Here is a 27,168-nt window from a genome sequence, read left to right as displayed (position 1 = left end):
GAATCAGTTAGTCTCCCTTACCAACTGGCTAAGAGTAGACCTTGTTCTTTTATTCATTTACCATTTTTTGTATTGCTAATAATTGAGTCCTTTACCATGAGCCAGGCACCTTGCTGGATGCTCAGCAAATGCATCGTCTTCACATATCACAAAACTTTCTGATTATATCTTTCAGTGTATATTGAAATGACAGGTTCCCTTGCTAATCCTGATTCAGTAGGCCCAAGAGTTTGGCATCTGTGTTTTTCACAAGGGGCCCTGGTGGTGTTTATGATCAAGTAGATCTCCTGGGAGCCTTCCCACTTTATCCAGAGCCAGCCCTCTTGACTGAGGTGTCCCCAATTCATCACCGCAGAGCAAAATGGAACAGGCTAGTCACCCCAGGGAGGGGCACTGACCTCCCAATGTGGCCTGAGAATCCACTCACTGTCTTTGGGCAGCCACACAGCTGCCTCATGTTGACCAGACAGTCCAAAACCCCCAGATCCTCTTCACCCAGGCCGTGACTGGGTCAGGGGTGCCCCATGCCAGAATCAGTTTTCTTTACTTAAGTGCTGGACCTGGCGTTTAATCCTAAGTATCTTCTTGTTTAATTTAGCCTATTGTTCCAGCTACTCCAGGTCTCTCTAGCATCCTGATTCCATTCTCCCATGCATCAGGCGCCCCTCCTGGCCAGGAGTCATTGGTACATGTGGTCAAATGTGCCCGTATACCCTATTGTCCATCTGAGGCAGCAGCTCTGAACCTGGCCACAGCTGCCTCCACAATCAGGAGGTTCCCCTCTCCCACTGAGCCCTTCTAAAGGCATCTCTATCCTTCTTGTGTATTTTTTTCTTTTCTCTTTTTTTTTTTCTGCTTTATCTCCCCAAACCACCCCCGTACATAGTTGTATATCTTAGTTGCAGGTCCTTCTAGTTGTGGGATGTGGGACGCCACCTCAACGTGGCCTGACGAGCAGTGCCATTTCCGCGCCCAGGATCTCAACCCTGGGCCACCGCGGCGGAGTGCTCGAACTTAACCACTTGGCCACGGAGCCGGCCCCTCTTCTTGTGTATTTTTTAAACAAGCTTTTAGCTATTGGAAACCAAAGTAGTACACTGTAAGGTAATTTTTATTGGAGAGAAACTGTCTGTACTACAGACAGTATCTTTTTGCAGTTATTAAGTTCTCAGAGTTAAGCCAACTAACTTGAAATCTATTTTGGTTCACATTTATGTCATTGATGGTTCCACCTATTGAAAAGGCAAAAATATTTAATAGAAATATCCACATAGGGAGCCAAGACCGTCTTGTAGCTGCAAAAATACCCTTGGAGCTGTGCCCTAACCATCCTCTTTGAGGCTTTTTCCAGCCATATAAGGGAGCGATGATTCCTCCTCTTCACACATGGCCACTGAAGGAATCCACTGACAAGGTTGTGCTGGACTTTGAGTTTCTGGGACAAAAGTAAGCAGTCGCAGTTGTAGTGTCATTATCTGAAACTGGGTTTCCTCATCCACCAAATGTTCCCACTAGTGCCTGGAATAAGGATAAATGCTTAAATGTAGGTAAATAGGCAGTTAACTGAATTCTCCCACGTGTTGTTGACAGAGCAACAAGTCATTGCTTTGAAACTCTGAATCTATGTCATGAAGAAAATTACACCTTGTACATATAACATAAAAGGCCTCTTTGTATTATATAATAACTATAAATTATAATAATTGCTCTTAAAGCAGTCATGTGTGTATAGTTCTTTATTTCTTTAAAACAACTTTTCAAAACATGAATTCCATGTTTTAGCTTCAGTTTAAATGTACTTCTTAGAATGAATTTACGTGGCAAGTAGTTGACTCTCCTCTGGTGGATGATAAAGACAGGGTCTGTTGTCTTCTCTCTGAGCAGAGATTGTTGGGGGCCTACCCTAGCTAACTATGAAACTAAAGGGTAGAGCTTTTGACCCCCGGAGGGTTAAATTCCTCTCCTCTGTATAAAATTTGTTTTCAGACTCTTAAAGAGATCATCATTACCTAAATACAACATGTGATTTTATTTGATATGTCCTGGGAATACAGCTCATAAGAACTGTCACAATAAAATGAAGGTCTGTTACATAAAACATCATTTAAGGAATAGAAGAGATGGACGGAATGCCACAGACAAGACTTAAGCAATATTCCTACTGAGAAGCAGTAATATATGGGAAGGCTTTTTTTTTTTTTTTTGCAACAATGTGGAGCTCTTAAATGACACTACATATTTATAGTAGCTGCTTGTTGACCAGGAGCTATAAAGAGACCCTCCAGTTACAGAGGACCATAAGCCAGTGGACACTGTTCCCCAAAATAGTCACCTGCTATTGAGACCTACATAAAGATATCTTTCAAAAAGTTACCTGTACAATTTCATGCACCTAAAATACATGTAAAATCTCACATGACATATCAGAGTTAGGGGGTTTTATTATCCCTTATGCCAATATGAAAGATTATTTCTTTTAAATTCTTCAGATAAAGCCCCATCTTGTCCCTATATCATAATTCAATTTTTAATGTGAGTGAAAATCAAAAGGAGACGTACAAATAAAGTAAAAGGTATTCAGTGAAATCTCAGTTGTAATCAAGGGTCAACTCATCAAAGAGAGACTGTCAGTGAGTCAATCAAATTTTACCTGGTCTGAGTTTTCCCCTCCAGTCAGAACAACAGCAGGCCAGAAGTGGGTGGGGGGTGACCCCAGAACCACTGGATGGTGAGGAAGGGGGTGAAGAATGAAAAGGTGCTGGAGGAGGAGGCATCCTTATGTAGGTTTCCTTAGGCAGGAGCAGAGCAGGACCATGACCCAGCCCCGGAATATCAAGATGATAAACTTTTCAAAGGATCCCCCTCATTCACAAGAAGGAAAGTATTCTGAAGCAGTGGGACATTTGTGGTCTATAAACCACTTTTATGCCCCAGAACTTTCTCTGAGGTTTTATTTTGCATAAATTACAGTTTTATAATCATTTTATAGAGCTGCTCCTTTTGGCACTCTTTAACACACTTTCAAATATAAAGGGGAAGTGGCATCTTTTTATTTATTTAAAGAATACGGGGCCGGCCCCATGGCTGAGTGGTTGCGTTCATGTGCTCCGCTTCAGTGGCCCAGAGTTTCACCAGTTTGGATCCTGGGTGCGGACATGGCACCGCTCATCAGCCCATGCTGACGCAGTGTCCCACATAGGACAGATAGAAGGACCTGCAACTAAAATGTACAACTATGTACTGGGAGGCTTTGGAGGAGAAGAAGAAGAAGAAGAAAAGATTGGCAACAGATGTTAGCTCAGGTGCCAATCTTTAAAAAAGAAAAGAATGCATACTTCACAATTCTTCTTCAGAAAGAGCCCCTTCAGGGGCTGGCCCCGTGGCCGAGTGGTTAAGTTCGCACGCTCTGCTGCAGGCGGCCCAGTGTTTCGTTAGTTCGAATCCTGGGCGCGGACACGGCACTGCTCATCAGACCACGCTGAGGCAGCGTCCCACATGCCACAACTAGAAGAACCCACAACGAAGAATACACAACTATGTACCGGGGGCTTTGGGGAGAAAAAGGAAAAAATAAAATCTTTAAAAAAAAAAAAAGAAAGAGCCCCTTCACCATCATCATGTTCCACACTGGGGGTCCCTGGGGTTCCCTGTGGTTCCTAGAGAAGCACAGAAAGGTCTGTCTTCCAGCCCAGAGCAACTCTGAGCTGTCATCGGTCACCTCTGCTCGAAAGGACCCAGAGGCCTGTGCAGGTGGGACGACAATCCACAGCTTGAGATCACTTCCAGGGTGCATGGTTGGGGAGGAAAGTTGGACAGACAAGACTCAGTGGCCAACAGCTTGGACTTTAACAGCCCAGAGGACGGTCCATGTCTTATTCAACCAGCTCTTCTTCTTATATGACACTAGAAGCAGCCTTCTGTGTCACTCTCATCCTAATACTGTGACTCTTCAGCTCATATCTAGCTGATTTCCCTTTCAAAATTCCTTACGGTTTCCCTTCCTATTGTTTTCTCTCTTTGATTTGGGAAGTTTTCCCTCCTACTAATTCACCAACCTGGAGAGATGAAAGTTTGGAACTACAAGGAAAGCTGTCCTTGGAAGGCTAGAGCTCTACATGAGCAGAGTAACTCAGGATTCTCTCCTTTGGCTCCAATAAGGCTGATCCAAACCGGGAGGTCATCATCAAAACAGCGCAAACAAGGGCCCACACTTTGGGAAGCACCATCAGCATCATCGTGACCAAAATGACCAAAAGATGTTTTAATTTTTTAGGGAGTTTGCCTGAAGTGAAAAAACTTTTATTATTTTCATTGTGTTTGTTGGATCCTTTAAGTCAGACTAATCAAATGGAGGTGTTAAAAGAAAATATCTGAAAATCAAGCAAGACTCGGGAAACAAATATGAATTACCTAATGGAGGAAATGGCTAAAAATCACAGTATTACAGGTGGCTTATTTCATCCAAATGTAGATTTGTTTAATGTCAAATGTAGGTGTATATACCAAATGTGTACCAAATTTCAGTTGCCCATCAGGTTACTAAAGATGAGCAAAAACCACATCTCCACCCTTCCCCCATGAGTTTGAAACTCTGGTGCATGAACTATGTTCTGATCGCCACCTGATCCTGCCAACAGCCAGGTGGGATGCTATCTACTATAACAGTATGGCCAGGGCCCCTGTCTCTGGAGTAGCATTTAAGGTAATAAAGGAACAGCTCCTGTGTCAATAACCTTTGAAAGATGACCTATATCAATACAAATTCCAAGTTCTCTCTAGCATGAGAAAGTCAAAAAAAACAAATAGGATATCCTTTATCAAGGCATATGAACTTGGGGGATTTTCCTTTTATTCCTATAAAAGATATTGCCCTTTTGGTCAGATTGTGTATGATAATTATTTCGGAAGTTCAAAGAAGAAGTAATGTTTACATGACTGACCTCCTTGAAAGCAGTAGGTTGAAATCACTGTTGGCTTTTATTGACTGAAGATTGTGTCAACACACTTTGAAAACAGGCTGCAGTAGTCCCGACAGTAAGTGGCCTCTGATTTAGGCTACAGCTCCTCACATAGTTGTTCTGTTCTTGCAAAAAAGGGAAGTTCTGTGTCCTTTTGCTGCTCTTCACTTAGCTTTACCACCTTTTCCCTCCCTATTCCTTTCTCCTGCCGCCAAATCCCTACCTGGGCCAGTATACGCCTTTCAAAGTTTCAGAAAATGGGCGTGTATTCCATTCCTCTAGAAAGTGCCTCCAATGCCCCGCCATTAGCTGAGGCGCTCTCTTCACAAGAACGTAAAGGATTGTCAGACGTCCTGGCACAATCCTCAGGCACATGCAGCTCTTGGATCAGATCCTGCTCTTCCTTCCCAAAACACATGTATCTGACAGCTTTGAAAATGTCATTTTCCTCTGAAAATGACACAAAGGGCAGAGGAGTAAAACTCTACTCCCTTTTATGCAAGTTTCCTTAAATGTTAAAAATTTTGTGACAATAGTCCACCTTATACTGTGTGACTAACATATGAACATAAATCTCCTTGGAGATTAAACCAGTCTCTCTTGGGCTCCTTGCACAAATTTGGAAAGAGAAGCCCTAGATCAAAAGATGCATGGACGTATCTTTGGTGCCACCCTCCCTCCTTTTGCTGTCATTCTCCCAGTCGAGGCGTCTGAGCTTATGTACTAACCTTCCTGCTGACCCCTCACATCCCTTAATGCTCTGCACACTTTTATGCTTTCGCCTCCCCCATTCCCATCAAAATTTGATCTTCCTGTGTCCCTTTCTCCGAACTACCACCCCCCTCCACCCCCACCCCGCAAATTTGACAATCCTGGCCTCAATTTGACCTCAAAAGGATAGGTAATTATGCTGAGTTGCCGAGTGCCAGTGTCAGGGAATTTCTCTCCTGGGTAACATTCTGGCATTTTAAGAGAGATCTCTGTGAGATGCTCACAAAGCATCCCTAATGTTGAGAATATCAGACCCGGTGACAGGCTGGACATGCCTGGGATGTAGGTGGCAGGAAGAAGATGTCTGGAGACCAGGTAGTTTTGGAATTCTACTCAGCTCACTCCCAGAGGCATTAACCGTATGGGTGGTGGAGAAGCAAAGAAAGAGATAGGATGGAGGAGAGAGGTGAGCCAAGAAAGAATAAGTGTGGAGAGACTGACAGTGCAAACCTCCCCAGCTCCCCCTCCAACTTCGCAATGTGGGTCTTCAACCCCTTCAGACAGCTTATTTATTGAACACCTAGTAAGTGTCTGATGCTACTCCAGAAGCTTCTTTTAGACCAAATAATATGATAAAGTCCCTGCCCTCAAAGAAAGAAGGCTGGAAAACAGGGATGGATCAGGTGGAAACTGCGATGGCCAGAAAGAGGATAAAGAGTATTGCAACTGCTGTTGGGCTTTCTGCTTATTCATTATTTTACCACTTCACAGCTGAAGCTTCCAGAAAAGCAGAGTGAGCTGTTCAGAATTGTGGTGTGTCCTCACACTGCCTCACAATTGCATTCCTCTGCCTGAGCCCCAGCCACATCTCTCAGCCTCAAGAATCCTCTTCCTCAGTGAACTGGGAGGGGGGTGGTGGCTGTGGCACCAGAAGGGGGAGTGGGCCAAACCACTGGCACCCCCCATCCATTACAGGGTCTTCAGACAAACAACAAAGATTGCTCTTACTAAGCATGAGGTCACCTTTCTTTTCCCTGAACTGTCTGGATTCACAGGGTTTATTTGGGTTCTCTGGCTGAATTCACCCCAGAGCTGATCTCTGTGAGCAGGCCCTGGGGCCCAGCTGGGAGAGGCCCCTCCAGGTATCCCCACCTAGTCTGTAATGCCTAGAGGCTGGGGAAAGACCAAGGGACACAGTTCAGGCAGCAGCCTTGAGGGAGAAGCACAGCAGCTTCAGAGTCTGAGCAAGCTCGGTTTGAATCCTGACCCTGCCACTTACTATTTGTATGGCCCTGGAGAAGAGTCTTAGCCATAAGAGCCTCCATTTATTATTCTTTAAAATGGAGATAGTAATACCTACTTTACCAGGTTGTGGTGAGGTTCTAGAATAACAGATGTAAGCCATGGATAGCTCATGGCTATTATAGTTTAACGATGACCATTCTGTGTCCATTAGATGGGCTTTTAAGCTTATTCACAGGGTACAAATGGGATGATAATGTTCACAGGACTAAATGCGGTATTTGACAAATGTGTCACCATGTTCCTAGAAAGCAAGATCTGCTTCTTCATTCCTTTATTTTATAAATACTTTAGCAGCCCATCCGTGTGCCAGCCCTGGGTGGTGAAGGGAATACAGTGTTCAACAAAGAGCATGCAGTATATTGGCAAAGAGAGAGACAATTGCACGTGTAAATAATGATGATGGTTGAAAAGGAAATGGGCAGGAAACCATGAAAGAGATTATCGGGTGGGTCTAATTGAGATTGGGCGTGAGCAGGGAAAACTCTGAGGAAGTGACTTTGAGCTGAGGCATGAAGTGTGAATAGAATTTAGCCAAGCAAGGCTTGAAGGAAAGCATGTTCTAGGCAGAACACAGGTAAAGGTCATAAAGTAGAGGTGACCATGGCTTTGAAAGGAGGCTGCCAGACTGGTGGGTGGAGAGGAAGAGGGAGCAGGAGGTGAAGCTGACAATGCAGGACCTTGCTGGCCATGTCAGCATTTTGGATCTCAGCCATGTGCCTTGGGAAGCTGGGGAAGGATTCTGGGATGTGGCATGATCCTGTGATGTTTACGCTCATCTGGCAGCTTTGTGGATGGATTGGAAAGGGGCAGGTGAGGTTTCAGAGACTAGTTAGGAGACAGGAGATGATGGCAGATTGGACCACCTGGAGGAAGAGAACCTTTGCCTTTTGTTCACGTGCAGTGTAGACCAGAGCCCACTGGAAAACTTGCCTTCCTCGCACTCCTTAGGGCTTAGAACTTGGTGCTGTGTATCTAGGCAGCATCTTGGAGGCCTTCACACCCATACCTCCTCTTGAGTCAGCAAAGCCCTTTAGGAGGTGAAGGCTCTCTGTGTGTTCTGTTTCCAGCAGTCCAGGCGGCCTCCTGGCCCCAAGCTCTCAGTCCTTCCAAATCAGGTGAGCAGGAGGACGGCTTTTCCCAAGTAGCACCTTACATTCCCAAACTGCCCTTGCCAAACGAACAAAGTTACTTATACAGGATAGCCTTACTGGGTTAGATTTAAATTGAAGTAGGGGAAGAGGGAGCACAAGGAAAATTAATAAAATGCCCGACTTGTCAATTTTTCAGAGGCAGGCTTCTTCCTGTCAGGTAAATGTAGTCACTGGCTCCAGCCCACTCCCCACCCCGTGTCGAGTAGGGTCTGGTGAAAGGCTGGTCACTTGGGGAAGACGTGGAGTAGGTCATGAAGCCAAGGGAGACAAAGGTCAAGCTAGTTCCAAAGGTCTCATCAGTCTGTAGGAATGGGAGAACCTGGGGGCCAAAACAGTGTTCCGGAAGTAAGGAATGCTGAGAGCCAGGAGCAGCAACATAACCAGGAGGAGGAGCCCGAGAGCAATTCCAGAGTCAGAGGCCCATGCGGGCCCCTGGGGTGACTTTTTGCTGTCCTGTTAAGGGCTGAGCAACCAGGAAGGACTGTTTAAATAGACAGTAATGAAGCTCGTGATGCCATACATGGTCTTTCCAAGTGGAGGTCTCTGCTGAGTCCACTTTTACTGAACAAATAAAATTCATTGGTCATTAGCAACATCCTTTATTTACAGTTAAGGTGCTAAAATCCCCAAAAGCTTTGCTATATCTTTATATCCTGCTTCTTTCCAAAGGATTTAAGATGTATTTTGTTTTTTCCTCTTAAAGATTCCTCCTACACTGTCACTAAATATCAGTCTAACAAACCATTTCTTCCCAGATCCTACAGACCATGCTCAGCCCAGCCTGGGGAGAATTATCACAAATATTCAATCAGTGCAGCCTGAATTAGTGAGATGTTTCCTGTACCATGTACATGAGGCATTTTGATACTGGGTCATGGTCTCATTTCAGATCCAAGTCTACGTGGTCTCGTAATTAGGAAGAATATTGGGGCCCAGTGGAGGCCTGAAACCAATTTTGAGGTTGGATAACTTAAATTAATGCTTTTTACTCCCAAATGAATCCCAGATTTTGAGTGCTATAAATTTTCCATTCCTGTGTCTGGCGGATCACAAACATCGGCCATGATCTTTCAGGGCTTGACTACTGTCCTTCTTGGTTTCCATGTGAAAGGCACTCTGGCAGGATCATAGCAGCCCTTACCTGAGAAGCAGACGAGTCCAGGAAAATTTAGGAGGGCTCCGGAGCCAGCTGAACAGGGATCAGCTGTGTCAATTTGGAGTGGGCAGCCAACTACATGGTCATAATTTAAGTGGCATCCCAAAGCCCAGCCTGCTCCCAGAAGACCACGACAGCCTGCCACAGCACCCCAAATGCCCACTATTGGGGCAACTCCTCTACAGCAAAACACTGTCTTCAGGAGGTTCTCTCTAGGAGTCACATTATTTAGGCAAAATTCCAAAACAATACGAGCTTAAATAGGATAAAACTTTTTTTCTCACATGTAACCCTCTGGGCATAAGCCATCCAGGGTCGATACGGTGGCTCCATGCTGTCTGGACCCAGGCTCCTTCTGTCCTCTTTCTCCACCCTCCCTAGCATGTGGCTCTCATCTGGATAGTCCAAGAAAGGAAAAGCGGAGGGTGTGCCCCTTCCTTTCAAGGCACCATCTAGAATTTGTACACATCACTTCTGCTCACCTCCAACTGGTCAGAATATAGGTTACACGGCCACACCTCTGTGCAAAGGAAGCCACACCCATCTGCAGATCCCTGCACCACACTAGGCAGGCCTTTCAGCATCATTTTCTGCCTCTTGAAGCAATTTATGCAAGGGAAGCTGGGAAATGTAGTCATTACTAGATGGTGATGTGCCCCCTGAAACCAGGGGTTCTAATACTGAAGGAAGAAAGTGAACATGGATATGGGAGCCATCTCTGTTACAGTATATATTTGTGTCCATGGAAAGAAAGTGCCTATTAAGGAATAAACTTTCATAGTGGACCCAGCTCATGGGTTAGATTATAGATTTGTCACATAGAAAACACAGAGAAGGATTGAAAGGGAGAGATGCACAGGACAAGCAAGTTTTCATTGGAAGGAAGATTAGGGCTATATGGGGCCCTTCTCCAGGAAAGGCAGCGGGAAGGCACTGACATCTTGAGGAAGGAAAAACTAGAGACATGGAAAGGTGGAAGAGAACTGTGGGAGCGGGGAAGTCTTGGGGCCCAAAGCAAATTGTCAACTCTATAACATTACTGGTGGCCAGCTCTATTAAGCAGCCATACTTCTTGATTCATTCATTCCGATCTAAAAGCAGATTTTGCTCAAAAGAAAGAGTTTAGAGTTAAACAGACCTGGATTTAAATCTCTGCTCCATGATTTACTTGCAGAGAGACCCTGGGAAAATTACTTAGCCTTTTTGAGCCCATTTCTAAATTTTTGAATCAGAGTAATAATACTAATCAACAGGGCTATGAGAAGGACAAAATGAGATGATGTATATAAAACAACTAGTACCAAGCCTGGCACAGTGTAAGCACTTGGCGAATGGTAGATGGGATTAGCATGAAGCTTTCCACCTCATAACAAGCAACTCATCCCTCAAGTAGGGACCTTAGCCATTGTGACAAGGTCATGGGATAGGAAAACAGTGCGTGGTGAGGTGCCGAGAACCTGAAAGACACATACCCATTTAAGGAGCCACTCACTGGCAACAATATAGTAATCACAAAAGCAAATTTTAATTTTTAGATTAATATTCCCTCCACTTTGGGGAAAGCACGTGGACAGATACAGGCATAAGGAAAGAACTCATCCTAAAGATGGCATTCCTCCCAGTGTACCCAGGAAGAAAACAAACCTTCATCCATGAGCTCGTATGTCTGGAGCAGGATGAGACTGAGCTACGCACTAGAGGAATAAGTAATTTCATAATTTTACCTTTTCACATCCAAGCTAAATAATGCTCTTGGCCAAACAATCTGTCAGTTTATCTTCTGGCACCAATTTTTTAAGGCAAATACCTCAACATAAATAAAATAATAAATAGAATGATTATATTAATGATAGTTCTAAGTAGTCAGAGTCATTTAACTGGGGACATGGACAAGGACAGGAAAATATTATCAGGATTGTTAACCAAGAGAGACAGAAAGGAAAAGAAGAAAGATTCTGAATAAAATGAGTTTGTCCTGGGTCGGACTTTCACTCACTCAGCATGACCATGCCCTGGTGTTCTCTTAAATCTTAGAAAAGTGCATTAAAGCCACCTTGTTACTGAGACCCGTCCAAAAGTCAATGAAAACCAGAAGTAATTGGAGAAGTAATTGCTTCAGTGCTTAGCAGGACCCATGAAGCATACACTGGACTTGACGCCACCAATGAAGAAAGGATGGTCAGTCCCAAAGGCTGGCTTTTAGAAAAGCAAAGTTCAGAAACAACAGTCAGGCTGTGCTACACTGGGTCAGACTCTTCAGCACCATATGCTTCCCTTGAGCCAACAGTTGTTTTCACCTAATTCCACTTCTAAAGGGTACGCCCATTGGTATCTCTGCATCCATATTTGTCTTGCTACCCTGAAAGGTCTGACTTTTTAGAGCCAGTCCTCACTAATGGCACTTTGACCACCTCATCACTTTTCCTGGATCTCCTTTCTCCAATCCTATTTTGTCTCTTTTTCTTTCTTTCTTTCTTTTTTTTTTTAAGATTTGTCAGTTAGAATTAGACATAACATGCAGACATAACATTCCATGGTTTTATGTAAGGATGAGACTTAAAGAGGGGATGTAAGCATCAGATGGGGAAGTTTCATTTGTAAAACAATTCCGGCTGTCACCGTGTGTGTTCTGTCTTTGTTGGCTGCAATGGCATATTGACCTTCCTCAGGGGCCACTGAAGTGAGTCCGTCTCTACTCGGACTTACTGATTCATTCATTTGTATGACAAGTAATTAACTGTAACTTTAGACATAGGTTAGACATGACCACTTAGCAGCCTCTCGTGTAACCTTAGGACAGAGTTCATCCATCCCCTTTTGGGTGGCAAGACTATCTTACTGTGTTTCCTCTTTGTCAAAGTATTTATTAAAATATTTTTAAGGACTTTCCGGTCAGAATGGCAATTTGAGCATATGTGTCTCACTTGACTGCAGAATCGGGGGAGACTTTAAGCTTGAGCTACCCACTGTCAGCATGGGAGTAGATGATAAGATGTCTCAGACCTAGCTCACACAAGTAAGCTTGCACAAGGGTATAAACAGGCAAAACCCTTTCAATATTGCAGCATCTTTCCCAATGCTTTCCCACTTCAGCCTTTCCTTGTCGCCACATCAGCCTAGATTTCATAATGATCAGTGCAGGGTAATATCAAGAGATCAGGAAGGAAAATCTGTCATGATTTCCTTTGGAGTGTATCTTTCTCTCATCCAGTGACCTTACCTTTCCCTTTGGGTTCTAGCAATGTGACATCCTAGCCAATCAGGCAACGAGTAGAGCACGGATCTGTTTCTTTACCAACACCTTTGGAAAGGGTGCCAAGTTCAGAGTCCAAAAAAAAGGGAAACCCACCACAACTCCTATACTCAGCTCCGTAAGCCAGGAATGACCCTATGAGGTGAAGAGATTAGTTACTACTTGTTTCAGTATTGTTCCATAACAAACCACTCCAAAACATAGTGGCTTAAAACAACAATTTCCTATTTTCTCTCATGGTTCTGTGGGTTGACCAGGCTCAGCTGTACAATTCTCAGTTGGGAGCTCTGAATAAGTTGGAGTCGGATAGTGGCTAGGGCTGGAGTCATCGGAAGATTGATTGGGCTAGACATCCAAGAGGGCTTCTTCACTCACTGGTCTGTCCTCAGTGCTCCTCCATATGGCCGCTCTCTACAGCAGCCTGGACTTCTTACATGGAGGCTTTGGATACCAAAAACAGGAAGCAGAAACTTCCAGGCCTCCTAATGTGAGGTTCAAAGTTAGCACAACATCACTTCCACCCTATTCCATTATTTAAAACTATCACAAGCAAACCCAGATTCAAGGGAGTATAAGAATAGAGTCCACATCACCATGCACACAGGAGGGAAGGAATTGATGGCAGCCATCTTTGCAGACAAGCTGCCACCAGACGTGAAGAGAGAATTCTTTGGAACAGAAGAAATTCTCTCTGTCCAGACTGCTCTGTGAGGCCCCCTCCCTGCTCCTCTTGGGTGGCCCAATGACTAAAGCAGAAAAGCAAAATCTGAGCAAATATAATTGTTTAAAATATTCAGGGGGAAAAGTTAATAAACCCATCCCACCCTTAGACTTCAACAGATCGAGCGGATGAAAAAATAAATAAAAGATATAGAAGCTTTAACTAATCTAATAAAAATGATTAATGGATATTTATTTAACAGTGTACGCATCACATAGAGAATTCACATTATTTTTAAAATGTGTAAAAACTGATGATACCTTGGGCAACAAAGAAAACCTGAAAAAAGAGTGAAAGTATAATTTTTACAGACCATATAGGGATTAAACATTCTTTTTAAAGCATTTAGAACTTTTTAAACACTCTCATAAATTACTATTGAGTCTAAGAGGAAATCAAAACTACAATACTGGGATTCCAGAAAATAATGATAACTGGAACACGACTGTAAAAACTTACAGGATTTAGAAAAATGATAGCCTCAAATTTTTTCATTATTAAGCAAGAGAAAATGAAAACAAATGAGCTAAGCATTCAGTTAAAACTTAGAAAAGAATATGAAGCAAATCTAGAGAAAACAGAAACAAGGAATCTATGAATATAAAAACAAATTAATGAAAACAAAGCAAAATCAGGTGAACCAAGAAAGAAGTCTTAAAAAATTTCTTTGGAAATATCAATATCATTGACAAATCTTTGAAAGTGAAGAAAAAGTCAGAACATATAAATATGTATAATATTAATAATGACAAAAGAGGTAGCACCACAAATAAAGAGGTTTAATTGTAAGAATTTCCTGTGTACCAAGTACAAATCTATGCAAATGCTTAATATATCTTGATGAAATGAATGATTTCCTAAGAAAGGATAAATTATGGAAATGGACTCAAGAAAAGATACAAAACCTGAATAGCTCAAAACGTGTGGCAAAAACTTTTAAAGTCATCAAAGAATTGCACTCTAGAAAAACAGCATGTCCAGAAAGATTTTGAGAGAATTTTCTCATGCTTTTAGTGAACAAACTGTGCTATTTCAGAAATATAAAATGTGTAGAAAGGGGAAAATCTTCCCCATTTCATTTGCGAAAGTTAACGTAATCTTGATGACAAAAATAGTGCACGATAAAAAAAAAAAAGGCCAATCTCACATATGAAATTGAATGCAAAAACCCTAAATCAAAGCCTGTTGATTCTAGAACTTTTCAAAAGTTTATTTTAGAAATGTGAGGATAATTAGAAGTTAAACAGACTCTTAATGCCCAATAAAGAACTTAATAACGGCATTTGGTACTTCCATGTGATGGAAGATTACGCAACCACTGAAAATAATACTGAAAATGGCAGGGAAGAAATGGTCACAGTGTATTATTAAAAGACTTTTATACAGGATGATCCTATTTTTATAAATAAATGTATCATTATGAGTGTGTGTGCGTGATCTGAAAGGATAAGCACAAAATATTAAGTCTCTGAGTGTTATAATTTAAAATTCTTTTCTCTTCTTCTTTCTTGCTCTACGCATTTTCCAAATTTTCCACAAAGAAAACACAGAACTTTGTAATCAGATGAAAAAAAGGAATTTTATTGTTAAATAAGTGTTATCTCAGTAGTAATTCTTAACAAACCCTATGTTTACACGTGTCCCACTAAAGATATGCCATTTTTATTTCTACCCTTTCATTTTTCTAGTTTCCTCTTGTTACCAAGTATTTCCTTCGCGCTTTCATCTTGCCCTCAGTTTTGGCATCCAGAGAAGTTATTATAGAGAGCGTGCCAGCATGTGTGTCAGCAAAATGAATCAAATAACTGAAAGAATTGACTTTGGATCCTTTTCCATGAACAGCACATAAAAGACAAGCTATTATATGAGATTTATAGACAGGGCAAGTTTGAGGCAGAGAAAAGGGAGGCGAGGAGGATTCTGGCCTCACCACTCTCAACACACGCTTCTCTTTGCCCCCAGCTCCGGCTTTGGGAATGAGGAAGAAAACAAGACAGGTGTCTCCATGCCTCTGCATCCCTGTCATAGAACCGAGTGAATGCTGTTTACCAGACAGCCAGAGTATGGTGGCTTCATTTCAATGATAGACCAACGCTGAAGTGTAGGTTCAAAGAAAGAGAAGGAAGTGGGATGGTAGAAAGTAATACAAAGGAGCAGGGGCCAGTCATGCAGAGGAATTGGATATTTTCGTATAGAAGGCGGGCAGGCATTGAAGAGTTTAAGCAGGAAGACAATGTTGAATGTGTGTCTATGTGTATGTATATGCATATTTTTATATGTACAAATATATAAATTTTTATATATACAGGCATATAAACAAGCTATATATACATGTGCATACATACATGCATATATATATATACATACACATTTTCGTGTGTGTATATATATAAATTTTATATGGAAACCAAAATATCACTAGAAAGAGAAAGGCTGAAGGCAAGAAGACCAGTTTACTTAGTGACCCGAGTTGTAGAAGATGAGCGACCGAGAGGGTGGTGAGGAGTGAATGGGTATGAAGGATCTTTAAGAGACGGACTCAGACTCTGCTTCTCTCTGACTGTGGCAGAAGATGGTCACCCCCAGTTCCCACTTACCTCTCCACTATTCAAGGGATCAACCCTAACTGACCGCCTGTAACTCAGCCATAATTCCAGACTCCCAGAAGAGAGAATCTGATTGGCCTGGTTCAAGTTAGGTGTCCACTGCTGGTCCACTCAACTATGGCCAAGGCCAGTGTCACAAGCACAAATATGGTTGCTTGGGTCCATTTGTTTGTGGGATCACTTGACTGTTGTCTCTCTCCACCAGTGGACTATATTTTTCATGAGGGCAGGGACTGTTTTTGCTTACTCAAAACTGTCTGCAGCACCTTATAAGGTATCCAGGACATACTCAGCACGCAAAAACCATTTGTCAAAAGGCTGAATGCACAGATGACTTCACAAATGAAGAGAATCATAGGGTAGAAAGCACTGTTAAGTCATCCGATCCAGCCCTCCCTCCATTCGTTGCTCATGTGTCTCATTTATCACTAGAGCACCAATTTCAGCAGAATGACGTCAGTTGCCTTCAATACGCCAATGAGCTTTTGTGGTCTAGCCTGAGAACCAACCCCCATTTACAAGAGTGACTCAAGTTAGAAATTATGCTCCTGATCTAAACAACTGATTTAAAACAAACTTCAGAAACCCAATCCATTTGTAATTTGAGAAATACCTACAGCCCTCCAAACAAGACAATCAATGGGAGAACTATACCAGAGAGGAAAGGTATTTGTCAGAAGAAACTTGGCATACATGTTATACTTTTTCCATCTGATTATTTTAGTATTCTTCCTGTGAAATCCAATTTCCTTAAGTGACCTCTGTTCATAGGAAACTATTTAGTTTAATCTGTGGGAGCCGTGGCATATTTTTAACCATCTCCGAAGGCCAGCTCCCTCTCCACTGAGCATGCCTGGTACCCAAACAGATGTTTTATAACACTCAGCACGTATGAGCTCACCACTGGCAAGTCTTCTGCACACAATCAGCCCAAAGCTCCTCTCACATCTCCCCTGTCATTCCACAAACTCAAATTCAGAACTCACAGGCAAGCTTGAATCCTCACCACAGTAACAAAAGAACAGAAGATAGAGAATCCAGTTTTGAATTTCCAATTTATTAATATTTGATAAATCTAATGACCAACTGGAAAATATATAATACAAAGAGTTAGTCAAACTAAGTAGTATAAAATGACATGTAAACTGGCCACCCCAAAATAATTCAGATTAAAGTACCCAAGTAAAGAGTTCCAAAGCAACTCGAATTTGCATGGCATCATAGAATATTAGGACTGAAAGGCCCTTGGACGTCATCTCGCTAGCACAACGACTGGATTTTACAGATGAAGAGGCTGAGGCCCAGAGAGAGAAAGTGGCTTACTCAGGGTTTCACAGTGAGTGCGTTAGTGGCAGAACTGGAGGTAGGACTCTGCCCCCAGCCCCGACCTGCAGGGCAGACCACAGCCCCACACCTCCAGTTTCCTGTCTGTGTCCTCGGAGCATTTGTGTCTGCGGTTCAAAGTTGGGAAGAAGCCAGAACCTAGTCAACAAGATCTTTCATCCTGACTACCCATGGATGTTTTCAAAGGTAGCATGTTAACATTTCAAGTGTGGAAATCAAAGGGACACACAGGATTCTTGCCACACCTCCCTAAGAGCTTAGGAGATGTCCAAAGGGACCATGAGGAGGTGACTAAGGAGACCTAAATTCACAGCCATGAGTTCATGGACCTTTGCTCCTCTGAGAACCTAAACTTGCAGAGAAAATCTGAGCTCTCTAAAAAGGCTTGCTGCACGTCAGAGACCCTTGGGGATATGAACGGTATTCATTGAGTGCCAACTTAAACTCGAACCAAGCGCTGCTAAGAAGAACTCAAGAGGAGAAGACCCAGATGCTGCATCAGAGATGCTCACCCACCAGTTGGGGAACAGTGTTTATACTAAGAAGAGTACCAAGTGGCTTAGTACATTCTTTCATTGAACAAATATTTGTGGACGGCTTTGGATGGACCAGGCTGGACATCTTGCAATAAAAGAATAGTAAGTTAATTGAAAGATGTAAGCAAGGACTGGGTCACAAAGGGCTGCATATGCCATCAGAGGCATTTAGATTTTATTCTAAAGATGATGGAGAGCCAATCAAGGATATTGAGCTAGGGAGTGAATTGATCAGGCTTATGTTCTGGAAAGATCTCTCGACAGCTGTGTCAAGAGCTGATGGATTGTGGCCAAGTGCTGCACTGTGTGATAATATCATCTACAAGTGCTTCAAGACACTTTTGCAGTTTTAGTCCATATTCAGGATCATACGGTAAAAAGGAGAGGAGTGCCTAAGGCAAGCAGAGTTAGGTTTTAATCCCACTTCTACCATTTACTGAGTGTATAGTCCTGGACACATTGTTTAAATAGGTCTGCGCCCACAGTCTCCTTTCTGTACAGTGAAGATACTGGGACTTAGTTCATAGGATTTGATAATAAATAAAGAAGGTAATATGCCTGGACATTTCTAATAATCCTCCCAACACCGTTAAATTCAGCCGAATCAAAGTGGCATTTTCCAGCCCGGGAGGAATGCCACCTAGCATCCTGCTAAGCCACCACGTAGCAGGAGATACCGTTGCATTTTCTTCTTAGAATTTAACCAGAGAATTTTGTTGCTAATGTGTGAAAATAATTGGCACTCGTACTGTGTAAATGAGCAAGCAGAGGTAAACTGAGGTCAAAGCTAAATCTTGAGTCTGAGTCAAACCACCCAAAAACAATACTGCAAAGAATTAAACTGGTTACAAAGACCAGTGTATGGACCGAGAGCTCCAATCGTCCTAGCAACCTTTTCACCAAACACTGGTGCAGATTTGCTGGCATATGACTCTGAGAACATCTGGCCTTTCGATTATCCTCTCGCAAGCAAAAACTGATGTAGTGTAAACTGATCTTTAGGCCAATTATATGGTCTAAGTGTTACAGTGTTTATGTTGGCTCCTCTGGCTCCAGGTTTTAAGAACTTAATTTGTAGCCACACCCCTCCCTGAAGTCCTAATTGTGTCTTACTATACCTGACCCCAGGGGTTCCTTTATGCCGAGCCTGCACCTTTTTACAGGACGATAAGTATGTGTAAATGCATTGTCAGTCAACTGTGTGTGCTCCCACTGTGGGAGGTCCTATAAGAATTAGTTACAGGAGTTACGTGGTAATGGAAGGATAGAAGAGGGTGTGTGAGAGAGCGGGCTCTGGGGCCACTCTTGTTGCATGTCCAATGCTACATATGTTTTCCTTGCATACCAGCTTGACTGTAGCAGCCAGGTATGGAGTGTAGAGGCTCTGGCCTGCAGCTCACTTAGAAGGCACTAACTTCTGAAACCTGATACCACCTCCAACTCACCTTTTATCCTAGACGAGATCATTATTGTGTCTGAGCATCTGTTTCCCCATCTGGACTCAACTTCATTTACCAAACACAATGTGCCAGGCACTGTTCCAAGGCCTTCGCCAACACTGATTAAGTTAATCCTCATAATTACTGTGAGTGGCAGGTGGTATATGATCCCCACCCCACATCACACCATGGGTGTCACACAGTGGGGCTATGAGCTTGCCCCTCCTCTCTGGCTGCTTAATGAGAGCTCTGGGCAGTGGTGTGCAGCTCTAATGTACTAGGGTCTATAATGAACCACAACCCAGTGCTCTGGAGCAGGTGACCCAAGGGGGAACCCCTAGGGTGTTACTGACTATAGGAGGGGGGCTTCTCGCCTTTCCCCTACCCCACCCCACCCCCGTCCTTCCACTGCTACGGCCAAGGGGCCATGGTGGCAGCTGGAGGGGCTGATCTAGGGAGGTCTTTCTCCTCACCTCACTCCCACCTCCTAGTCTCTGGATTAATGCACCTCCTCTCTCGCCCCAGCCCACCATCACTGATCCCTGAAGAGAGGAACAGAGTAGCAGGATGGCCAGCCCTAAAGGAAATCTGAAGCTACATGGGGATTCGACCCCAGTCACCAGCAGCTCCTTTTCCAAGATCAGAATTTTCCTTCATCTTTAAAGGAAATGAATCTCTCAAGTCTCCTGGTCTGACTTAGCACATCGAGGAAGGAAGGGGAGAATATGGAGCACAGTAAATCCCAACTCTGAGCTGTCCATTACAGGAATTTATCACAGATGGTAATCATTAGGACTTTAACATCTTGGAGGGAAGAGTTCTATCCAGAATCATAAATAAGCCGTAACCACGGCTCAGATTTATAAAGCTATAAAAGAGGGCTGTTTGAACAACTGGGAATTTACAGTACTGGGTTACAAAACCAACGTAATGCGTGAAAGCTTGAACATGATGTGGGAGTTCTGAGCGATGCAATGGGAAGACGGTAACTTATTTCTGCAGTTAGGACCCCCACTCGGAACCTAACAAGGTTAAGCTCTGGTGCGATCTCATGAAATGCAAGATCAGAGAAAAGAGGGTGCTGGCCTCTTAAATATGGCATTGTAATCACTAGAACACTTGCAGTCCAGTTAAACTTGGCCCGTCTGTGTCCAGCTTCTCTCTGCCTAATGTGATGTCTTCTAAATGAGTTTCCAGTTCATCACTAATGTTGCCCAAGGCCCTATTGTTTCCCAAGTGGCTTCAAACAACTCAGTTTTGACCAGAGTCTTCTTGTTATGCAGAGCACCCGTGAGGCTCCCAGTTATGGAGCAGCAAAGTACAAAACAAGGCCATTGCCTTCCAGAAGTTTCTTTTCTGGCCAGAGATGCAAGGCATTTACAGATAAAACAATGATCGTTTGCAGACTTCAGTGCGTCCTGTAGACTGTAATTAGAGAACTCAGGGAGGGAAGCAAAAGACAGGTGGAGGCTGGAGTCATCAGGGAAAGATATGTGGAGGAAAAGGGGCGGGACTTACGACCTGAAAGACGAATGGGGATGTGCACGTGTTTGAGGAAAGCTGGCCTCAGCCCCCACTGTCTCCCACAAACGTGCATCATGTCCCTGCTGGGACTCTCTTCTTGAGCCAAGTCTCAGAACACACACTTGCATTTCCCTCTTGTCCTACAGGTAATTGTTCCTGAAATTCCACTGCCTCACCCTCTTCATCCCCCTGGGGCCCATCCTCCCCTCAGCCCTGACAAAGGAAACTGGCGTCTCTGAACATATCCCATTCGGGTTGGATACCACAGGATGGTGTCCGTCCTGGAGAGTGAGGCCAGGAAAAATCCCACCCCCGAGCCCCAGCCACAGTGTAGGACTGCATGCAGGGAATCAGGTTAAACTGAGCAGAAGGAGAAAGAAACAGGGCAGCCCCCCTCAGCCTCCCTGGGGAGGGATTCTGTCAGCATCCAGGAGACACAATAGAGAACACAGTAAGATGTCCCCACAGGCATGGGAAGTTTGGAGGGAGGCCAGGATCCCCCAAGGGTGGCCAGTACCCTACCCAGGCAAGGAGGGAGGGTCTTATGGGAAAAGTGGAGGAAGTACAGGCACCAGAAGGAGAATGTTGTCAGTGGGAGAGCCGCAGTGCTCTCGTCCCTTGCAGAGCCCAGTGCTGGGCGGAAGGCTCCCCAGGGCCTGTTAAGACTAGAGGCATCTGTTGGGGGGCAAGGAGGGTAGGCCTGTGACTCTGGAGAGCAGAGAGGAGATGCCACAGGGAAGGGAGGGCTACTAAGGAATGGCTTCAAGAGGCTGCTGTAGGGGTTCCAGGTGTCTGCTCTGCCTTGCCCATTCGGGCCCCTGGGAAGAGTGGGAAAAAAGCAGAATTCAGGGCAGACGCCTGCCTAACAATAAAATGTCCCCGGGTTGTATTTCTTAAGACCCTAAGGGAACCTGGGCAGGTGCAGCAGCATCTGGAAGAAGAGGGACTCCCCCAACCAGAGCAAGGGCAGGATGAATGGTTCATGACAGAGGCTTGGGGAAGGCCGGGGCAGGGGGCGGGGAGCTGTATCCACTGGCTTCTGGCTCACATCAGCAGGGAGAGCCGCCTCCTTCATTCACTACCCAGCACCCGTGGTTGAGGGGAGCTACAGGTTACAGGAGACAGATGCATGAGGGCCTCTGAGAATCACCCCAATTTGCCACATCTGTGACAACTCAGATCCCAGATTAATCCAGCACCCCTGAATGACACTACAGGAGAAGCCCATGTTGTTAACCTTCTACTGCCTCCAGGAGTGTCACTGAAATCCACTGAAATGTTACCTTTGTTTATAAAAGTTGGGGACCCCTCCTTAGAAGGCAATCTAGTGTAGCAGGAAGAATAGAGGTTCTGGAGTCTATTTGGGATTTGAATTAACAACCCCACTTCTTCCTGGTGTGTGGCCTTGGGAAAGTGACTTAACCTTTCTGAGCCTCAGTGTCCTTATCTGTGAAGTGGAACAATTGATAATGATACCTGGTTGGCAAGTTGTTGAGGAGATTAAATTCGAGGACCTCTACACTCAGCTTGACCCCATGTGTCTAGTTAGGGTCAGTCCCCTTCTCTTCCTCCTTCTTGAGAGAGAAACTCCAAGAAAAATGGATTTTAACAAATAATTTTGCAACACAGTAAGCCCAGAGCAAGGAAACAAGGAGCTTATTTGTCGTCTGGTTCTGCTGTATGTCATTTGAGCATTATCGTAAACATCTTGTCTGCTGCCTACAGATTTCTTTCAGGCTGCTCACCACACTTAACCTCTGCCCTGTTGTAAGGTCATAACAAGCATCAGCTCACGTTTTCTTCTCTCTGATTCTCTTCCAGGGGCGCTGTGTCAACTTCACCAGAGTCAAGAACAATCCGCCTGCCAAGTACCCCCTCAACAACGCCTACCACACCAGCTCGCCACCTCCTGCCCCAATCTACACTCCCCCACCCCCTGCTCCCCACTGCCCTCCCCCACCCCCCAGTGCTCCCACCCCTCCAATTCCATCCCCACCTTCCACCCTTCCCCCTCCTCCTCAGGCTCCACCTCCCAACAGGGCGCCACCCCCCTCCCGACCTCCTCCTCGGCCTTCTGTCTAGAACCCAAAGTTCATGCTCTGGGCTCTCAGAAACTTTGGGGAGGAGGCTCCTCTGTGGTGTTAGAACAAGTCTTTCCAGTTAGAGAAGGCTTCCACTCTGGAAATGAGTGGTGGTAAAGCCCACTGACGTTCACAAACTTTAAAAATTGGTTTGTAATGCCAATGCACCAACAATTGTGATCAGCGGAAAGAAATAGAAATTTTGAAATGCCTGAAAACAAATAATGAGGCAACTACAGTCACAATTATAGTCAGCCAGCCATCACCTCTAGAAGCTTCTAGAGACAGTGAAACTGCTGAGATGCTCTAAATGGAACTGTGTCTCATGTAGACCAATAAGAAAATCATTTCTCTGAGGGTGAAAAGCGGAGTCGGATGGATAAGAAATAACATTGCTGGGTTTCTAAATGCTGCCTTCCCTCCTCCACTCCACCCCCATCACTTGACCCTGCACCTTCAGCCTAGAAATCAAGGAATCCTTACCCCTATGTGCCACCCAGGAAGGTGGAAATCCTTTGCCTACAACTTTGGGAAAAGCTTGAGGTTCCCGTTGTGGCAATAAACGCAGCATCAGACAGGTATCCAAAAGCATGTTCTCCTGAGATTTGCAGAGGAGTAAAAACATGTGCTTTATTTTCTTCCCAATTCTCCCAGTTTCCAAGTGAGGAAGAGAGCAGATGTTTACTGATGGAAAAAGGTATGTTGCCATGTTGCTGTGTAAGTGAAATCAGGTGTGTGCATTGACGGGGCATACTGATGGGAGCATCAGACAGTTTCTAAAACCCAAAGGCCATCAGCAGCTAGAGGTGGCTGGCTTTGGCCTGACATGGTCCCCTAAATCAACGGACAATGGCATTGTTGAAGAGCAACCTGTTAATGATTTGTGTTCAAAATCAAGATTTGGCTCCGGTTTAAATCACTTGAGATATGAAGAAGTGATTGATCCCATCTTCCAGAGACGTGAGTTGATCTTCCCAAAACGGCATCAATAGCACCTACCATACAATTTCACTGATTTTGTTTTTATTTTTTGGTAAAGTCGTGCACCAGAGACTTCTAGGGAGAGCTGAGAGACAATGGTCCTGACGTAATAAGGAAACTATCCCCAGGTTCTTTGATTAACCCTCAAAAAAGGCATGTGTGTGTGGATACAAATATATTTCTCCCTGGCTTTTCAACATACAAATATCATCAGCTCTCAACCGAGGGGAAATACACCAGAAATGCTCTGCCTAAAATTCCCAACATGCCTGGGACCCACTCCATTCCTCCAAGTCTTTCTGAATCTGTTGTCATCAGTAAGCCCCATAATCACTTTCTAAACATTGTGCTTCATCACCCAGAGGGTAAAACAGAGGCCATCGTTGAGGGCCTCCTGCACCAGCCTGTTCAAAATTATCTCCCCCTCCAGCTTTCCACAGGTCTTAAAATTCATCTCCCAAACCCCTTAAATCCTTTCTGGAACAAAGCAGAATAGAAAATAAATATAAACTTAGTGCTTTGGACTGTGGTCTCCAAAGATCCTTCAAGAATCCATCAAGCCAGCCTCATTCTTTCACCTTACTTAGAACACAGACATAATGACCTGGCATGCATTCTATAAACACCAATTCTTTTAGCCATGGCAGACATTGCTAATTAATCACAGTACTATTTCCCGTGAAGCCCAATGATTTCTTCACAGTTCTCAAACTACAATTCCAAAGAGCTACCACTCATCAGTCAGAATTGAAAGAGGGATGAACCCTTTATGCTATCCCTATTTGAGAAAGCAAAAACAAACTAGGATTGCATGGGGGCATGGGGAAATCCTTGGGCATAAAAGGTACAGTCAGGGGAAAATAGATCTAGGCAGAGTGCCTTAGTGGGGGGACCACAGGCACTAACTCTGCAATGCCAATGGCAAACTGACACTTCTCCAAGCGTACCTTAGACCCAGCTCTTCTGCCAGCCTGCCACTTCCAGAGAATCTCCCAGCCTTCTCATCGAGCTAAAATCAGAGATGGTTTCCAGGACTTATGAAGGCAACTCCCTCCCCCACCCCTGAACCTGGCCCATATTGTCTATTTCTAGAACACTAGGCTTCTTCTTTAGAGTAGTTCCCTCATGAAGCAGGGGCCAGAATGTCTCAGCCACCTGCAGTGACATTTCTGGACTCCAGAAAACCATTCTATAGGAGAATGGGCTCCCCAGGCTCACAGCGTAGAGACGTTGAGCCCCTGGCAACTGTTTTGACTGCTGGCAGTACAAAACAGTCCACCCCACACCACTGCCGCATGACTCACTGTGGCCATGAGAAAGTTCAAGCCAAGATGCTGAGTGACATTGTTGTGCAACAAGATGGCGGGCATCAGATGAGAATGCAACATTCAGGATCTCAACAGCACATCAATCAGAAGCCCCGTGCAGTTTCCAAGATGATGTTTTGGTGAACTTTTTGATGAAATAGGGAACTGCAAATATATGATGATTTTGAAAAGGATTAGCAGGGTTTGTCCTTAAAACTGACTCATCATGTCATCCCTAGTCATTTAGAATTACAGTTGAGAGGGAAAAACTTGTATACTGTATGAACAAGGCAGTATTTTAGTAGTAGGCTGTAACAGGCAGGAAAATTCTTTGACTGGTTAATAAAATCTATCAGTACTTGTATCATTCCCTGTGAAAGGCAGCAGACATATGATTGTGATCAGGAAACTGCACAAAATTATTTTTTCAACCCCCATGTTATTATCCTCATGAGGTTTTTTTTTAATAAAAGCCAAACTTTTCGTTGTATATATTCGTATTCCATGTGTTAGATGGAAGCATTTCCTATCCAGTGTGAATAAAAAGAACAGTTGTAGTAAATTATTATAAAGCCAATGATATTTCATGGCAGGTTATTCTACCAAGCTGTGCTTGTTGGTTTTTTCCCATGACTGTATTGCTTTTATAAATGTACAAATAGTTACTGAAATGACGAGACCCTTGTTTGCACAGCATTAATAAGAACTTTGAGTGGTCCCCTCTGTTGACGACCAGCTCACAAAGTTTCTGGCCTGGAGCTTGGCACATACTCCAGTGAGACAAAAGGTCTCTCTTTTACCAAGGTCAAGGACAGAGCTGGCGGACAAATTAATTAATAGTCTTGGATATCTGGTCACGTGTAACCTCACCGTAAATATCACTAGGATGGGCAGAGATGATCTCGAATTCTCACATACGCTAAAGTCCAAACACTGTGTCAGATGAGGGAAATCCATTAAAGAACTAGGAAAAAAGATAATAATTATGAGATAATGAGCAATAGTTTCAGCCCAGTGCCAACTCAATAAAACCAATTAATGCTGTGTAAAATGGGTTGAATTCGTTTGCAAACCATATAAAGATACATGCAGTAAGAAGCCTGTTAATGCACACCAGATGGGAGTGGGGTGTTCTAGTCAATTGCCTTTTCTAGTTATCTGAGCTCTACTATATTATCATACTTGGATAACCAGTTTAAAAGAATTAGAATATGATTTTTTAAATACACTTAACATTAAATTTTTCTTCTAATTCTTTCTTCTTTCTGTGATAATTCAGAAGACAACTATGGATCTTCAGTGCCTCTGAGTCATTGTTATAAAAACATCAGTTATCGCTGTCCCATGCTATAAGAGACTGGGCTAAATGTATACAATGGCAAACCCTGGAAGTTGCTTTTTTTAAAAAAATAATAAATTCCTAAAATCAAGTCTTTTACTAGTTGTCTCTCTGTTATAAAAATAAAGTGTAGATTGTTCAAGTGCTTAACATCCTGATCATAATAAAATGGCTATCCTTCTGCAAATTAAATTCTATTTCTCAGATTATTTCATGCCCTTCGCTAAACTCTTTACTGTCTTGATTGCTCTCATTTCTCCTTTAGCTGTTCAACATTCAAAATATTCTTTATTTCCAGTAACAGTTTTAAAATTTAGTAAATCCATACCAGATGAAAAAACAGAATGGAAAGTGGAGACAGAGAAGTACACAGAAAAAATGGACTGTATCAGTTCGGATTGTTTCTGGCTGCCTGTAACAAACGTGGCTGTGGTTGATTGACTCACAGATCGAGTTGTCCAGGGGTTTGCAGCTGCTCAAGAAACGAGTCAGTGTTATGGATAGTGCTGTAATAAATACAATACCCTTCTATCAATATACACCTCAGGAGATTTTTATTATTTCTGATGCAAACCACTTTATTCTCAACAGCTTCAATTCAGCTCCTCCACTTACATTTTTCTAGGTAGAAGTCTCTTACTAGTTCCTGAATTTGTTTCTTTACAAGTCCTCATGAAGCCTTAATTCCTCTAAATTGGAATAAAACCATCTGCAAATACAACTCATGCCACAATTTATTTCCAAGATTTCATTAGT

At 43.6% G+C, this 27,168-nt stretch overlaps 1 protein-coding gene across 2 annotated transcripts in view; it reads left to right on the top strand.

Annotated features, from left to right (window-relative positions):
* The window catches only part of ANTXR1 (ANTXR cell adhesion molecule 1), a 218,814-nt gene extending 192,311 nt beyond the window's left edge, over positions 1-26,503 (top strand). For both annotated transcript variants that reach the window (XM_044772614.2, XM_070512010.1), the window contains exon 18: positions 22,526-26,503. In XM_044772614.2, coding sequence (XP_044628549.1) covers positions 22,526-22,786 — 261 coding nt within the window. In that variant the 3' untranslated portion in view covers positions 22,787-26,503. The remainder of the gene's footprint in view (positions 1-22,525) is intronic.
* Positions 26,504-27,168: the final 665 nt, after the last annotated feature.

This window comes from Equus asinus, chromosome 6 (assembly GCF_041296235.1).
Source record: "Equus asinus isolate D_3611 breed Donkey chromosome 6, EquAss-T2T_v2, whole genome shotgun sequence".
NCBI classification, from domain to species: Eukaryota; Metazoa; Chordata; class Mammalia; order Perissodactyla; family Equidae; genus Equus; species Equus asinus.
The sequence above is the reverse complement of the archived record's forward strand: the minus strand, read 5'-3'. Positions and strand labels throughout refer to the sequence as shown.